This window comes from Aphelocoma coerulescens, chromosome 6, assembly GCF_041296385.1.
Source record: "Aphelocoma coerulescens isolate FSJ_1873_10779 chromosome 6, UR_Acoe_1.0, whole genome shotgun sequence".
Lineage (NCBI taxonomy): Eukaryota > Metazoa > Chordata > Aves > Passeriformes > Corvidae > Aphelocoma > Aphelocoma coerulescens.
Genome location: NC_091020.1, coordinates 4,715,464 through 4,732,070, shown reverse-complemented (window position 1 = coordinate 4,732,070; position 16,607 = coordinate 4,715,464). Strand labels below are relative to the sequence as shown.

Genomic DNA, 16,607 nt, shown 5'->3' with positions numbered 1-16,607 from the left:
TGATGACCTGGCCAAGCAAATTGATTTTGCCCTTCCAGAAAGGAGCTGATGTGTTTCTACCAGAATATATTCTTTAACTTAATACATTTTTTTTCACTTCTACTGTGATTATCTATGATTCTGCTTTCAAAAAACCCCAAAAAAACCCAAGCCTGGCATGAAATTACAGAGATAATTTACTTCTGTGGAAAAAGATGATTCCCCAGACGGGGAAACATGTACCAATTGCGAGTAGCTGGCTTCTAACTCTTTTGGCAGACTGGTGTGGGCTTGAGGCAGGGAAAGGCAGTGCCAGTGCCAATGCACAAATGCAGTTGACCGAAAATCAGGGAACATGAAGCACTGCTTTTTCACTCTGGAGGCCTCTCACCATTGGGCAGAGGCTGGGTGGGATGTGTGCCTTGACCACAAGCTGCTGGCAGCACCACCTTCAGTCCAGCTGGTGGGTCCTAGGTTTGCTTTTCTCCTTGGGCAAAACAGGAGATGAAGGCAGAGGAACTTTCAATTTGGATTGATGAAGGCAGGAAGGCCACAGTGCTGAGCTTTTCTGTTCATGTTTCACTCCTGTCAGTCAGGAAGTGGTGACGCAGGTTATGGGTTGGGTTTGAGGTTTTGGAACCTTTTCTAAAAGTTGATCTCCTCGCTCCGTCTTATTTCTGAAGTGTGAAGCTGTGGTGAAGGCTGGTTGCAAGCAGAGGGATGCCAGCCAAAATGCAGCTCCTTATCAGATGTAACGGGAGGATTTTCCTGGCTATTTGTTTAATCCTCTTTGTGGGATACACAGCACAAGGTAAAACGGGGTTGTTGTTCTCTCGGTAATCCTCTTTCTGAGCTATGCAGTGTAGGCCAAGTAGGCAGCCTCTGAATTTCACAAACTGGCCTTCTTCTGGGAGTAATGAGATCTACTCAGAAAGTCTGTTTTGCTAAAGTTTCCTTTTCTGGAGAGGGAACAGAAAGAAAATGTGCTTTTTGCAATTGGAGCATTTCAATTTTTGAAAAAAGCTTCATGAAAAGTTTGTTGTATGTGTGTATGTTTTCAGTCTACATATTTCAATATATATTTTTATAAATGTCCCTTTCATAGTGGTCTGGTTACTGCTGTTACTCACTTACGGAGTTACAGACATAGTATGTAACAGTTCCCATGTCATAACTCCTACGGTCTGCTTTCTGGGGGGAGCAGGAAAGGAAACTAGCTGTAAGTATGAGGAAACTAAACGGTTTATTTGGTAAAATATTGCAACATACAGCACTAAAACAACAAAAAGGAAATATTGATTCATGATGCCATGCCCCATGGATTTGTTTCTTGTGAGAGAAAAACTCCTCTTCAAGCATGTAGAGTGTAATTTGTCTACAAACCAAAGCTGTGATAGTGAAAGGCTCTCATTATGCATTACCACTCTGAGGCTGGTCTTAGAGGGACGATGGCCTGCTTGCTCTGTGTTGCTTATTTGCAAATTTTTCAGCTACAGCTGTTTATTTTGTTGTGACTGTTGTTATTAAAAACCTTCTTAATAATAGGCGAGGAGAAGAAAATAAGTATGATAAAGGAATATACTGTAGAAGTAGCAGGAAATTACATCCGTGAGATCTTTTTTCTTTTACAGAAGAGTGTAGGAGGTACCTGAAAGTCATCCAGTACATTATGGAAATATATAGGGCAATAGAGAAGTGTAATTACAGAGAGATATTCCCAAGAAACTGAGAAAAAAAATAGATAAAGTGCCAACAGGTTGAGAATGCACCAGGAGGTTTCTGAACAAATTAATTATATGAGAGCAAGAGGAAGGACGAAATGCCACTGCTTTTATCTTCACTATGTGATCCTTATTTTGTCATTTTGGTATTTTTTGAAGACCCACATTTTCAGTGACAGCCCCAATCAGGCACCTGGGGAGCACCAGAACTGAAAACATGGATTTACAAAACCTTGTTGTGTCTAGGAGACACCTGAACTGCCTCTCCTCTGGCGAGTGCTCTGAGAGCCTACATAAACCCCAAATCTGCTCCCATGGCACACTCTGAGTTTCTCACCTCCCCATCAAAACTCATCCTATTGAACTCGAAGGGGCAGAGCTGGAGCCAAGAGAGGAAGGAGAGCACAGGAGCCAGCTGTCTGCTGGGTTCCTGGTCCCCAGAGATTTTCACATTATTTTCACATACCTCCACCTTCTCTCAAGGAGAGCTGCAGGGCACCCTCAGGTCCCCCACAGTTGTGCCATACTGTGAGCTGAGGATGAGCCTTGCTGTGACAGCAGTGGTTTCCCATGGACTTCCCGGTGCCGTGTGTGAATGGGATTCCCAGGGATTTTTCATGGACTTCCTGGTGCCGTGTGGGAGATATATCTGATGTCTCTGATGGCAAAGGAGTCACTTAGGATGTCAGTAGCCATTTTAAAAAAAGTTGTCAGGGTTACTTTAGTTTTCCGGAGGTTGAGCAATCAGGGCCACACAAATTACTTTCATCCACTCCTTTAAGCCTTATTAGGTGCTCATAAAGTTAATAGGACCTGGTGAGTAATGTCCTAGTCCTCATGGATAATGTGTGGCTGATTCCATCAGGTGCTCCGATGCAGAGGGCGAGGTACAAGAGAGTGAGGTGCCGGCCTGACACCTGGTCTGCTAACTGCATTGAAGAGAAGGGGCCCTGGTTTTACATGCCCAGTGGTGGAGCCAACAGGATCCTTCCTCCCATGGCAGACCCGTCCTTGTAAGTTCATTTGCCACATGGTTGTCATTAATGCTAGCACCCCAGCACGTCTATTATTCCTGCCTTGACGGTCCTGTCACAGTGTAGCTCGCCCACGCTAATGTGAGGCTTTGATGTGTTCATCTAAGAGAGAAAAATGCCATTCTGCATTTCAGGATGAAGAGATACCAGGAGTTGGGTGATATATTCCCTCTCTCGGATGAGGATTCCGCCTCTGGGTCCAATACCATGGTGGAAGCAGAGCCAGCCTCTGGGTCGGGGCTTGGTGACAATGACAGCTTTTCTGAGGCGAAGCTGCCTGTCTTCCTGGAGAGCCTGCGAGGCACTGAGCTGAAGGAAAAGCTGTCGGAGGAGGATTTGCTCCTGTAGGGCTGGAGACGTTGTCCTCATGCGTCGCTCCCTCGCCTCTTCCCCAGAACCTGACCCAACAGCCATGAAGCGGTTTTAAACCAGCATCAATAAAATTTTTGCCTTAAGATCCTTACTGCTTTCACTTACTAAAAAGGTTATTGTTCAGTCTGAACTGCCTTATGTGTGTATGTGCGGCAGCCATCCCAATGGGGGGAACAACAGTGATGGGTGGGCAGCCAGCTCTGTGGGGAAGTCATAGTACTCTGAGGGGATAAATTCCAACCCTTTGTGCGCTGGGAGCCGCCTGCACTTTTACAGCAGTCAGCCAACCGCGTATCCCGAAAAACAGCCCGAAATCCTGCGAAAAGAAAAGGTTTACTATCGCGGTTATTTCCGGAGGGGACCTCCCAAGCGCTGCCGCCTCCCGGCCGCCAGGCGGCGCCCTCCCGGGGCGGGCACGGGGCTGGAGGGGGTGGTCACGGGGCTGGAGGGGGCGGTCACGTGCAGCGGGGCGTGGTCCGGGCGCGGGGGTGGGCGTGGCCTGGGCCCCCGTAAGGTCACATGACCAGGGGCGCGCGGCCGGGGGCGGCTGGTGCTGGTGCGCGCGGGGCTGGCGTCGGGCCGCGGAGGGGGCGCGTACCATGGTGAGTGCGGCGGCGGGGGGGGGAAGTGGTTATGCGGGGTATGCAGGAGGGGCGCGTACCATGGCGAGTGCGGGGCGGAGAGGGGGCAGCGCCGATCCGCCATCGCCTGAGGCGGCGGCCTGGGCAGGGCGGTGCCGCCTCTTCCCCTCCTTCCTTCGAAAAACAAGGGTTTGGGGGGGGTTATTAATTTTATTTGCGGATTAAAAGTGCCCTCATGACCTCGGTAGGGCGGGGTTTGGTCGTGAAACTCGGGTTCCGTGTGCCCCGCACAGCTGCCGTCGGGGAAAGCTCGTGGACGGACCTGGGGTTATCGGTAGATCTTCCGGCAGTGCCGTGAGGCAGCGCTGGCAGCTGTGGGCTGTGTTCCTTAAGGATCACACCCTTCAGGAAACGGCGGCCGCTTTGTGCCTGGCAGGCTCGGCGAAATGCTCGGTGTGCCCTGATGAAGAGGTTAAAAAAATACGTGTCGTTAAGAATCATCTGGATCGATGGCTTTGTGGTTCTGGGGTGTTCGGGGTCCTTAACACGTGTCTCTCTGTTGCGCGTGCAGAAGCTGCTCAGGGCTCCGTGTGAAGCTGAAGCTGGGCTTTCTGCACCCTCTGTCAGCCGCTGGCAGTCCCACAAGTCCTTCGTTGCAGCTGTTACACTTCAGGGCTGAACGCAGGTTGATTTGGGTCCTGATGTAGCAGAATCTCCAACGTTTGTCTTTTGCACAAAACTAAGAGCGTAGTCTGGCATTTGGCCAATTTCTGGAAACCCCAGTTCTCTGTCTGCATTCTCTTAAACTGTAACATAATAAGCTCTATTATAGCTTCTTAAAATAATTCTTGTTTTGCATAGTTTCCCCGCAGTATTATCTTCGATAGCAACTGGAGGAGATACCAGCTGTTGACTTCTTTATTTCATGTGTTCTCGTTCTCTCTGGAGGAGGTCATAGCTAATCTCGAAGGGGTGCAGTTGAAATATTTACATGCAGTCTCCTGAGAAGTGATGTGTTACCAGTGTTTGGTCTGGTTGACCATTTAAATGGTCACCTTCATAATTCAGAAGGTACTTTGAGAGCATCCGGTATAGTTTGCCTAAAGGTAATGTGCTTCCTTGTTTAGTTAGAGGGGAGTATAAGACTAATCTGGAAAACAAGTACAGTTTCAAGGAAAAAATATGCCCATGCTCAAAAGTATCTTGTATTTAAAATAGCCTACAATTTGGAATTCTTGTTGAAACTTTCTTCTTTTTCTCTTGCCTTTCCCCAGAAGCCAAGAATCAGTAATGGTTCTAATGTGCACTGTTTAAAAAAAATGATATTTTCTCAGCAGTCAGTACAAATCTGTGTTTGGCAGAGATGTGGAAGACATTTTGGTCTTTTATCTGATGGCCTTGTTGGTCATCTGCTGCTGCTTTCCCCTCAGAATGTGTAGTAGATATACCAGGGTTTCAGTTAGAGTCATATATATCTTTGTGGATTGAACTAGGGCCAATTGCTGAATGTATACAAAGTCAGTTTAGTCTTGTGTGAATCACTGTTCTATAGCTCCAACCTGGTCTATGTCTCCTCTTCACTGGGAGGGGTGAGCACAAAGTCACTCAGTGTTCCTACTGCTAAGCAGTAGCATTCAGATCAAATCTTCCCCTAGGCTCTTTGTTTTTTATGCTGCATTTCAAACTTCAGGTCCTCAGAATGTCTTGGAAAGTGTTCTTACTCCTTTTTTTTTATGTTAAATTGGTGAAGTGAGAATGATTGTGTCATTTAACCCCAGCTGGCAACAAAGCACCACCACAGACAGCTGTGCAGTCACCTCCCCACCCTGGTGGGGTGGGAAGAGAAGCAAAAGTAAAACTTGCAGGTTGAGATAACAGTTTAATAATTAAAGCAAAGGAAAATATATTAATAATGGTAAATAATAACAATAATAATAAAAATAAGTAATGCACAATTTCTGACTAATGTCAGAACCCCGTCAGTCCCTTCTAGGTTACTCCCCCAGTTTATACACTGGGCAGGACATTCTAAGGTGTGGATTATCCCTTTGGCTGGTTTGGGTCACCCGTCCAGGCCATGCTCCCAGCTCTTTCCTGTACCTCTTCACTGGCAGAGCATGCAGCACAAGAAAGTCCTTGACTTAGGATGGAGCCGACATAGCGACAACTAAAACATCCGTGTGTTATCAATGTTATTCTCAGACTGAATCAAAAAACCAGCACTGTATCAGCTACTGAGAAGAAATCAACTCTAGAAGAAATTAACTCCATCTGAAACCAGGACAGACTGTTTAATGTGTACCAAATTCATCTGGTTGAAGCAGATGTTCTCATGAAGAACATAAAAAAGCCCACAAAAATCACACTGAATTAGTGAAGTGTCATCTGCTTTAGCACATCAAAGCAGATTAGTGCCTAAATCTTTGGAGGAAAATGTTGGCTTTTGTACTAATCTTGTTGAGTTTCCCATACAACTAACATGTTTTGCAGCTTCTTGTAAGAAGTATTTGTGTAAGATCAAAGGATGATCTCTCAGGTTCTCGTGTTTGGTGCTGGTCAAAATTTCGAGCACAGAGAATGCTGAGGAAAGGTGAGGACCGACATTGTGCCCAAAGCAGTGTTACAGGTAAACTTGTAACACCCACTCTCTCTGATGGCAGCGTTGTGCAGCTGAGGTGGGCTGTGTGAAGAACCGCTGCCTCTCAAAGCTGCTAGTGCTGTTTGCTGAGACAACTGTGGTGAGGAGGCAGAGGCAGCAAATAAATAAAATCCCTATTCCCCTTCCCCAGCCAGGGGGATGCTTTGGGCGTTGCATTATATCCCCTGTTGTTTCTTTCCATTCTACTTTGCTCTAGTGGTTTTTTTGGGTTGTGGTGTTTGTTTGTTTGTTTTTTTAGTAGTAATAATGGTAATTAAACTGTGTACTTTTTATAAGTGTTACATTTTGTAAGAGCTTGTTACTGACCTGATTTCAGTTATTTCCTAGAGGAACAGTTGTCCTTTGTCATCACTGTTTCTTGGGTCTCTCATACATAATGGCTTTGTAACTTTGTGGAAGCACAGATGTTTTTTTCCCCAGTATATAGTGTACAGCTGCAAGTAAACACCACATTTAAAATGGAGTGTCCACTTATCCAATTCTTGTTATTCCAGAGTTTTCTTGGAAACCTTTTTGTTCCTGTTTGTGAGATTGATGTTGTACTTAATGATGCTGAAACACGAAAACCGGCAGAAATCAAAACAGAAGATGGTAAAGTAGAAAAGCATTTTCTCTTCTACGATGGAGAATCTGTTTCAGGAAAGGTAAATTTTTATTTAAAAGTGGCTATTAAATACTCATTCTGGCATGCAAATGCATATAGGTAGGTAAATGACAAACTACTGTAAGAGCTGCATTTTCAGCTTGTGTTGTTATTCAGAGAGAAAACTGCTTTGCTATGTATGGTCTTTTTAACCATTAAGTCATTCAGGCAGCTGATAAAACTCAACATTTTTGAATAGGAGCTGTTTATTTATTTCCAGTCATCTCATATTTGTGAATAAGGTTTTTGTGCAATGATGTGCAATCCTACCATTACTTCTGATGAGAAAACTGTTCCGAACTGCATCCTCCTGCTTCCCCTTCCCTTTGAGCTCCAAAATCCACAATCCAACACACATAACAGTAGTTTTTGGCTGGTGCAGTCAAAAATTTGCAAACCCTGAAGATAAGCCTTGCGTTCCGTGCCCTGAAGTGGTTTCTGGATTGCATCAGAGAAGCAACATACCAAGTTCAGCTGACTGCTGAGTCCACAATAGTTTCTCTTACTGGAAAAAAAGACGGTAAAGTTGAGATAGCCAGAGGGATTTCTCTACATTCAGTATTGTACCTAGGAACTCCTTGCTATCGCTCTGTTTTACTGGAGCCATTCTCTGAATGTTTCTGTTATGATTCACTTTTCCATCAAAAGACTTGAGTTATGAGATTGACTTCTAAATGCCTACTTTGATCTTGACTGATCTATTCCACTGGGCATCTTCCTCCTCTAGTGATACCTTTCTGTACAAAGGTCCTGCTTCTCCAGAAGGATCCTTCCAGGGATGTGAAGGGCCACAAGATGGGCCTCAAGTTCAGGAAGCTGAGGGAGAAGTTTATGATCACAGGCTGGAGCACTGCTCTCTTGTATTGGCTACGTCTGAGAGGTGCCTCATGAGTTCTGGCTAGCACAAATGCAGTGCCGTGAGGAGGTCTGGGAGACCAGTAATTTTTGGACAGCTTCCCTCTATCCTTTCCTTTTTTTCACCACAAAGATGGATTGTTTGAGTGGTTTACTTCCTACTCGGATATTGACAGTGTACTGGATTTTAAAGTACAAGAATTTCTATGGTCATCACTGCTTTACGAGCAAACATTATATATGCTTAATATTTACATATTTCAATACAAAGTAACTTTGTGGAATCCTTTCTTGTCTGTTTTTGAGAATCAGAGTCACAAATGAAACTCTTCATAGCAGGTTTCATTGTCTGTTATTTTTCATTGACTTTGCCAATACCAGTATTTAGCTATCTGCTAGGGAAGGGACTGAAGCTCACTTGACTTGAAAGGAATCAATCTCATGGCAGTTCAGTTTTGAACTTCCAAATGTGACTGTCAGAAGATGCTTTGAAGCCTGGCTCTGCTTGAGCTCTGGCTTGGATACTTAATTTTGGGACTTGAAAGTTTCAATTTTAGTTATAAAATTCAGTCTCGTGGATGATTAGATTTTCCTTGAATGTTTTAGTGGTGCCTTGGAAATGCTTAATTTCATAATCAGCTGTTTGATTTGGCTGCCTTCAAGCTCAGGTAGGGCTGTTGAGAAGAGATGTTGGTTGTACTAATATGTTTTCCTTTCGAGATTTGTGTTAGAATGAAAATGGTGAAAAAATTTAACTTGTGTTTGTTTGGTTTTTTTTTTATCTTGGTAGGTGAATGTCTCCCTTAAGCATGGGAAGAGACTAGAGCACCAAGGAATTAGAATTGAATTTGTAGGACAAATTGGTGAGTTTAAGTTATAAAGGGGCTTTTAGGTGCTTGTGGTTTATGGAACTTGGCACTTGTGACTGTCAGTAGTTCAGCTCAAACAATGCAACCTGTTCTGATCAGTGCCAGGGGAAAGTTTTATCTTCCTTACTTAAAGCAAGTGATGTACTAATTTGTGCTACTCAGAAGGTCATTGGGAAAAAGATATGTACATGTGAGGGAGAACCGGGTTGGTGAGTATTCAGTCTAAGACTAGCTAAAAGTTTGGTCAATAATCATTAGAGATTTAGGAAAAACAAACTTGTGGCCTTCTCTGAAAGAGAAGAGGCATAGAAAAGAAATTAAGAGGTAGCCTATAGCAAAATACATTCTATAGCAGTTGGTTTTATAAAACCTATTAGAAATGTCAATTTCTTATAACTACCCTAGTCTTCTTAGAGTTGAACTATGAGGAATCTTTATTATATCTAACTTCTTACCAGTCCAGGTAATCTCTCTGCACCCTTAGGCTTATGCTAGAATTCCTTCCCTCTCAGAGAGCTGTTTGCATTATTGTCCCTCTTGGAAGTAATTACTCAAGTTTCAGCCTCATACAATTGACTTTAAATGGAATTTCACAAATTCCCTATTTCTGATCAGTCAGTAGGCTCCAGTAGTCTGTGTCTGAACTGTTGTGTAGCGGATATGGCTGAGACCTGGCACTTGCTGCTTTATGCTTTGAAGTTTTGATCAGTAAGGCTGTAAAATTAAACTTTCAGAATAAAGCAGCACTGTGGTGGGAGTGAGGCATATAGGCAACAGGGAAAAAAAGAGCTCATGTATGTCAGTTTCATTTAGTCTGTTGTCTTCTAATAGCTGTACAGTTTGTTTTTCATCTACTCTTGAATTATAAATTTTATTATTCAGATGAATTTAATTTGATGTAGTGTTTCTTGAAATTCATGCATTTCTGGGACTTTCTATTAAGCTACATTTAGAAGTCCACAGAGTTATGCAGAAGTGGTTTAAACTACTGCTCTTTGTACTTGTCCATATTTTCTTGCATCCTTCCAAGTTTTAGTGTAGAAATGCTGAAAGTATTCCAGTAGTGTGATCTCCCTGCACTATTTGGAGACTAACTCCTTATCAAAGCTGTATTTTAAACCAGCTCTTCAGAGTACAGCTTTTTTGACTGACTGGCACAAAAAGTATTTGATATGCAGCAGTAAATAAACTATGTGTTAGATAAATGGTAGTCACAGCAAACTAAGTACATTTTTAGATAATTTGTGGTCATATCAGAAAATAGGAGTTACTAGTTAGTGTCAGTTTCTACCAAATTGGCAGTGATGAACTGTGAAGTTGGTGTGTTTAGTTCATTTATTCTTTTCTGAAAAACTTCAGTCCGTGTAAAACCAACTACCAATGCTGATGTTCAGTTTTGAACGGTGGCGAAGCTTATTTTTAGATACTGAAGTGTTCAGGTTTTGATGTTTAAGGTAATTTTAGATGAGAATTGCAGGGCACAGATCTAGGCATGAATAACTGATGCTTCTCTGGGGACAGGAGATGCTGTTGCTGTGAAACTGCTTTTGTTTCCAAATGACTGACTTAGACCAGGGTTATAATAAGCCATTTGATTGTAGACTAGTAGTAATAATAAATTATTTGATAGATATTATTAATTTGCAGGAGACCAGTTGGGATCACTGGCCTGTCCTAAATAAGCCCATATTGACATTGCTTAGGTTTTGTCCCTGCAGCAATAAATGCTGGAAGCCAAAACCAGGCAATGCTAATTACAGAGCATGCAAAGCAAGAAGTACTTATTAAAGCTAACTAAACTGTCATTAAAAAACAATGCCCTGCTAGTGAAGCTTTAAACGTGTTCTCTTCATTCCAGTTAGTTCTTTAGGGATGCTAACTGTAGGCTGCTATAACTGAAGGTAATTAAAAAGCCTGAATAAAACATTTGGTCAAATATGTATATTTTAAGTTAATTGCTTCTGTTATACTCTCCCACCTGCTCCTGCCAAATTAGAGACTATTTTATTAAATTTTGCTAAAAACAAACACTGAAACATGTTTTCCTTTAACTTCCTAACTTTAGAACTCTTCAATGACAAAAGTAATACCCATGAATTTGTAAACTTAGTGAAAGAACTGGCCTTACCTGGAGAACTGACCCAAAGCAGAAACTATGATTTTGAATTCATGCAGGTTGAAAAGCCATATGAATCCTACATTGGTGCCAACGTCAGACTGAGGTTCGTAACTGTTAAATCTTTTATTTTTCCTCTCCTCCCCTGCAGAAAATTCATAATTTAACAATTATGCTGCCCCCTCTTTCTCCTTTTGGTTATTATATAGAACACGTAATAGCCAGTAGCTAGTGTGCCTTGATTGGAGTTGTTGAGACTGTAACACGTCTTTCCTACTTAATTTGGAATTGCTCAATGCTGTTTGTGTAAATAAAATTCTTCGGTTCAATGAAGTGAAGACAGTCCATGTCTCTCCTTTAAAAAAAACCAACATATCCACAACTGAAGAAAACACTCCCACATGTGAGTGTTTTGTCTTGTGCTTTGGTGTCTTACTCTTTTCTGCTGAGTCTTATGAGATTGTATACTGGTCTTTCAAAGAATATCTGTACTTCAGAACACAAGGGCTCTTAGTAAATTTGAATAATTCTGGCTAACTCAATGTCTTTCTTCCTAGGTATTTTCTAAAAGTGACTATCGTGAGACGACTGTCAGACTTGGTGAAAGAATATGATTTGATTGTTCACCAGCTTGCTACATACCCAGATGTAAACAACTCCATCAAAATGGAAGTAGGCATTGAAGACTGTCTCCATATAGAGTTTGAATACAATAAGTCAAAGTAAGTGTCAGAGCAAAATGCATTCAAGTAAATAACTTGGTATAAAAGGGTACAGTATGTAATACATGATGACCAACTTTGGCTTCTGCAGGCTTAAAATGTAAAGTACTAATTACACAATGGTGTTTTCGAGAAATAGTTGGCTGTTCTGTCTTCAGTACTAACAGGAAGGTCACTAGCAAATATTTAAGGCTTAGTTTTTGCATTTATGCCTTTTCAGTATGACTAATAGCACTTCTTTTACTGGTACTGATGGAATGATGGAAATACTGTAGTTGCTCCGGTCTGGCTGAGGTGCTTAGTTCAGTGGGGAAGTAAGCTCTAAGTAGTTACCAGGCAGATAACTGCCTGTGTGACTTGTATTCAAGAAGGTGTAAAACTTGTGTTTATTCTTTAACAAAACCCCCCATTTTGTTCTTTTAAAGGTATCACTTAAAGGATGTGATTGTTGGAAAAATTTATTTCCTCTTAGTGAGAATAAAAATTCAGCACATGGAGTTGCAGCTGATCAAAAAGGAGATTACTGGAATTGGTAAGAGAAACAAAGTCCAAAGGAAAGGGCAACTTGTGTGCCAGTTGAGCCTTATGCAGACCTGGAGAGTGAAGTCAGTAGTTTCAGCTCTCACTAAACAAGTGCTCCACCAGCTTCTTTCTCACTGGTGTTTGACTACCATTTGTATTTTGTGTCTTAGCAATAATACTTTGTAGTCAACATTGTCAGTCTGTTTAATTGTTCTGGCGTTGTGACTATTGTGACTCTTCACAAATGTGAACCCTTGTAAATGGAACTTAGGCATAAATATACAGTAGCTTAATCAACCTTAATAAGTCATGAACAAGGGAAGAGGTGTAAAATGCATCCTGAAGACCCCCTTGCCTCTACACGGATTAACTGGTTAAGGGGGCTTGGTAAACATAAGCATGAATCAGTAACGCTCTAGAAATGTGTTATTTTCTGTCATCCTAAAAAAATTGATGTGATGGAAATATCAAGCAGCTTTGAAGCAGAAACAGCTTGTTACTCCAGATCAGGCTTGTACACGCTCGAGCAAGGAAGGCTGTAAGAGGCTGTGGCTCTTGACTTCAAGTGGCTGGGGTTCTTGGGAGCTTCTTGTATGAAGAATGAGAAAGCTTCTAGTAGAGGAAGGGCAGAAAGCACTACTTTATTTCACTACTTTATTATCAGCCGGCTCTTGAGCTGGCTGATAACCCTTCAGGTTTCTACTCTGAGCATGGCCTAGCAGTATCAGTTGCTAGCACTGCTCACCAAACAGAGCAATTTCAAGATTCCAGACCCTCTTGCTTGTCCCTTATTTAAAGCTTGCATATCCAGGGCTCCTTTGAAGCTCTGGCTACTGCCTCTTCAGTGTCAGCATGGCGGGGGGAGAGTAAGAAAGAGATGTCCTGCTTGGGAGAGGGTTTTGCTTCCTTTAGACATGTTTGACTTACATGCAAGATGAAGGCCAAAATGCAGTGCTGTGTTAATTTAAGTGCTGCAGAATGGGAATTGTTGTGATAAAGCTTTGTAAATGTTTAAAACTGAAACGTGTGTTCTCACAGTGAAAACTTGTTTCACCAGGACCCAGTACCACAACAGAGACTGAAACCATTGCAAAGTACGAAATAATGGATGGTGCACCAGTTAAAGGTAAATAACTGTGATTGTTTTAAAGGGTGAGCATTTAGTGTTAAAATGCTATTTAAAAGATCTGGGGCAGAAGAGATGACTTACACAATTTTTTTTTACTGGAGAAACCATACTTCTCCTTAGGTTGCTGAAATGATGGTGCATTTTCTATTCAAAGAAGACATTTTTATGGACTTAGGCATTTCACTTGGGATCCTAGTAACTTTTACCCTTATTTACCGTTGGAAATTCTATGACTGATTCTTTCATCAAACCTGACTCCATGGTGTAGACCAGCTCTAGAAAGTTCAAAATACAGATCCTTCTGGCTTTCCTGGCTACCATGATTGCACTGAGAAAGAGTTCTCACTGTTCATTTCATACTTGCCTCTGTGCTCAGTGTTATGGTTCTGATTTTTTGGGTGGATGGTTTTTTGTCTCATGTATGTTTGTTTTTGGTTTTTTTTAACCAAGGAACAGGCACAGAGAGTGCTTGGGAAACTGCTTTCATTTTGCATGTCTTCTGAAACTGTATTAATTATTCCAGTTTTAAGGAACTAATTTAAGCTTTCTTTTCTTTTTAAGGTGAATCAATTCCTATAAGACTGTTCTTAGCAGGCTACGACCCAACTCCAACAATGAGGGATGTAAACAAAAAATTCTCAGTGAGGTACTTCTTAAATCTGGTGCTTGTGGATGAAGAAGACAGACGATACTTCAAGCAGCAGGTATGGTCTATAGCAGTCCTGTGGCAGAATTATCTGGGCTTCTGTATGTGCTGCTTTGAACCTTCAGCAAGTTAGAAGCCACCTCTGCTTCATGCGTGGCATAAGCATTTCTGCTGGCAAGTGTGTTGATAGGTCTGTAGATAATGTTAGCTTGCACAAAAGGAGCCAAGGGGGACGTTGGATGCTATTCCAGAAAGGACAGGATGCTCAGTACCATGGAACTTGCATTGGGAATACCCAGACAAAACACTGCGTGGGTAAAATGAGCTACTGATGCATTTGTTTGCTTTCTTACACTCCTGCAGAGAAATCTCCCCATCTGCATTAGCCCGGGTTCAAAACTGCAAAGTCTTAATAAAGACTAAGACATTTGACTGAAAATGTTAGAAAAGATGAGGTGATGCTGAGGAAAGGTATAGCCAAAAGGGTCACTGGAAGAAGCCATGTGGATTAGATCAGAATTTTCCTACTACAAAGTAGACAAGACAGTATAATTAAACATGGAAAACAAGAGGTAGCTGGAGCATACAGTGGCTATGGTAGGCTTTGGGTTTGGAGAAAAGGAGGAAGAAAAATTTCTTGAGCTCTTCAATACTATTAAAATTGAGGGTAGGATAGTTAAGGGAGAGGTTGCTCAAGATTGTAAGCATTCAAGCAGTAGCTGAATATGTAAACTTAATGGTGCTGTCTTTGTTACTTTCATATGAACTGCACTGGTAGGGAGGGGGAATACATTTTTTTGTGGGCTCTTGTGTTTGTTTATCTTTTTTATTTTCCCAAAAGTCTTCGTTTATCAGGAACTTAAGATACTTGATGCTGTTGCCTTAATGGTAAATGTTGTTTTCAAGAGTGTTTTCTTCCTCAAACAGGAAATAATTTTATGGAGAAAAGCTCCTGAGAAGCTGAGGAAACAACGGACAAACTTCCACCAGCGATTTGAATCTCCAGAGTCACAAGCATCTGCTGAGCAACCCGAAATGTGAACTGGTCTAAGGTGAAAAACTTTGTAATGCTTCAGCAGGTTAAAGATGGCAGCAGCCTGTGGGAAAAGAAGGCCAGAATTCCCATTACAACTGTCTTCCTTCATCTTGCAGTGCTGCGTTTACCATACTACTAAAGCGTTCTTCAGTTAAACATTCAAGTATGTATATACATTTAAAATAAAGTGCTTTCTCAAACACTGGAACTTTCTTAAGCTACTATTTTATACTGCACATTTATTTGATAATGTTACATGCACTTGGGTATGCAAAAGCTTAAATCTAGTTATTTCCATGCATGGTAGGCTGGTATATTTGATTTTTGCTGCTCACCTCTACAGTGTAGACTAAAGCATTTCCTTTCTCTCATGTTGTTTTATTGCGTGTTTGTTTCCAATGTCGCTTATTTGCTTTGTTTTGTTTTGAAACTGCGTTAAGACACAATTGACTAAATCACACTAAAAATCAAGGTTTATGGTGCATCTGTCCTAAATCTCCTAATTACTACATTAGACAGGGTTTAACTGAAGCTGCATGTACGTGCACTATGACTGGTAACTGTGGAGCCTTCAGACACCTCACCAGCTGTTCTGGGAGGCTTTGCATCTGGCAGTAACAAAGAATATTGGGAAGCATCTTTGCCCTCTCTCCCCCAGTTCTCTGTCAAACTTCTCTAAGCCTTTCACATGAGTCGCTTCTAATTTTTGGGAGCTTGTTACCCAGTAATTAGTGACTGTAGAGATGTTGTCATGAGTCCACCTTCAGGTGGTGAGTGGGTAAAGTATTTGAACGTAGTTATCTCATTGATGAAGTAAATGCTGGTAACATTGATTATTTTGCAAATATGTGAAACTGTGTTTCCTCCTGGCTTCATGATTCCACTGTCTTCACAGTCAGTCTCTGTAACTGTCCTGACAGGAGAGGTAAAATGTCTTCAAAGGACATCCTTCTGGGCCTGTTAGAGGGCAAACAAGATTTTTGTGGTCTTCTGCAAAGGTATTTGAAGCCAGGCAAGCCTTAAAACTTAGAAGCTTGTCTGGCGTAGCAGACTGTTTGTCTTTATTATCATCTCATAGGCATTTAGTGTTTGAAGAAGTAGCTTAAAGGAGTTAGTGTTCATCTGTTCACCACGGAGCATGGAGTCTGTTATCAGACCTGTGGCTTGGGCACAAATTGAAGCCTGCTGTGAGGAAGGCAACTTGCACTTGTAGTTAACTTGGCCTTTAAACCAAGGCTTCTCAACTCTGGTGCAAGTGTCATTGGTAACCTTACTTTATGAGTAAGTAAATAATCAAATTACATTTCTGTAAGAACTGTTTTATTACTGTGGCACTTTGATAAAGCAAAGACTCTGTGTACTTTATGCTAGGATACTCCTAATGCGGATATCTTCGGCTGAGAGCAAATCCAACTCCCTCATGTAAGTGCCTGTTCAGAAACTTAAAAGAATAAAGTTAAAAAAAAAGCCAAATATTTTCATGGTCACTTGCATGTCGTAAACCTGGGAACGATGATTTTGAAAAACCTGATTGTACTTAACCAGCCTGATATTGTGCAACCATGTATAACGAGCGGGGGGGAAACATCCTGAGCTGCTATTTGAATTATTAAACCAGCTGTATTCTCACTAAACCCGGGTTGTCTGTCTTTCATGGGCGCTGCCGTCCCTGAGGGCGCCCGGGGGGGCGACGCGGCGGGGGGGGGTGGCGGGGGCGGTGCCG

General features: G+C 42.0%; 2 protein-coding genes across 3 annotated transcripts; both read left to right on the top strand.

The window, feature by feature from the left end:
- Positions 1–583: 583 nt before the first annotated feature.
- SRGN (serglycin) lies at positions 584–3,189 on the top strand. The gene is made up of 3 exons (XM_069020388.1): positions 584–790; positions 2,566–2,713; positions 2,869–3,189. The coding sequence occupies exons 1-3, from the start codon at positions 700–702 to the stop codon at positions 3,080–3,082; spliced, it is 453 nt and encodes a 150-aa protein (XP_068876489.1). The 5' UTR covers positions 584–699; the 3' UTR covers positions 3,083–3,189.
- A 421-nt stretch (positions 3,190–3,610) lies between these two features.
- On the top strand, positions 3,611–16,518 carry VPS26A (VPS26 retromer complex component A). 2 transcript variants are annotated; one of them, XM_069018981.1, is made up of 9 exons: positions 3,611–3,708; positions 6,841–6,990; positions 8,635–8,707; positions 10,779–10,935; positions 11,387–11,551; positions 11,977–12,083; positions 13,131–13,199; positions 13,764–13,906; positions 14,776–16,518. In XM_069018981.1, the coding sequence occupies exons 1-9, from the start codon at positions 3,706–3,708 to the stop codon at positions 14,887–14,889; spliced, it is 981 nt and encodes a 326-aa protein (XP_068875082.1). In that variant the 5' UTR covers positions 3,611–3,705; the 3' UTR covers positions 14,890–16,518. The 2 variants fall into 2 exon arrangements, with proteins under 2 accessions (XP_068875082.1, XP_068875083.1); XM_069018982.1 differs by lacking the exon at positions 3,611–3,708 and adding an exon at positions 3,763–3,771.
- Positions 16,519–16,607: the final 89 nt, after the last annotated feature.

Excerpts from the sequence above, each read along its gene's own strand:
- SRGN (XM_069020388.1), top strand. The coding sequence starts at position 700 with ATGCCAGCCAAAATGCAGCTCCTTATCAGATGTAACGGGAGGATTTTC. Across the intron at positions 791-2,565 it reads TGTGGGATACACAGCACAAG|GTGCTCCGATGCAGAGGGCG; the intron begins GTAAAACGGGGT and ends TGATTCCATCAG. Across the intron at positions 2,714-2,868 it reads CCCATGGCAGACCCGTCCTT|GATGAAGAGATACCAGGAGT; the intron begins GTAAGTTCATTT and ends TCTGCATTTCAG.
- VPS26A (XM_069018981.1), top strand. Across the intron at positions 10,936-11,386 it reads GGTGCCAACGTCAGACTGAG|GTATTTTCTAAAAGTGACTA; the intron begins GTTCGTAACTGT and ends CTTTCTTCCTAG. Across the intron at positions 13,907-14,775 it reads GACGATACTTCAAGCAGCAG|GAAATAATTTTATGGAGAAA; the intron begins GTATGGTCTATA and ends TTCCTCAAACAG.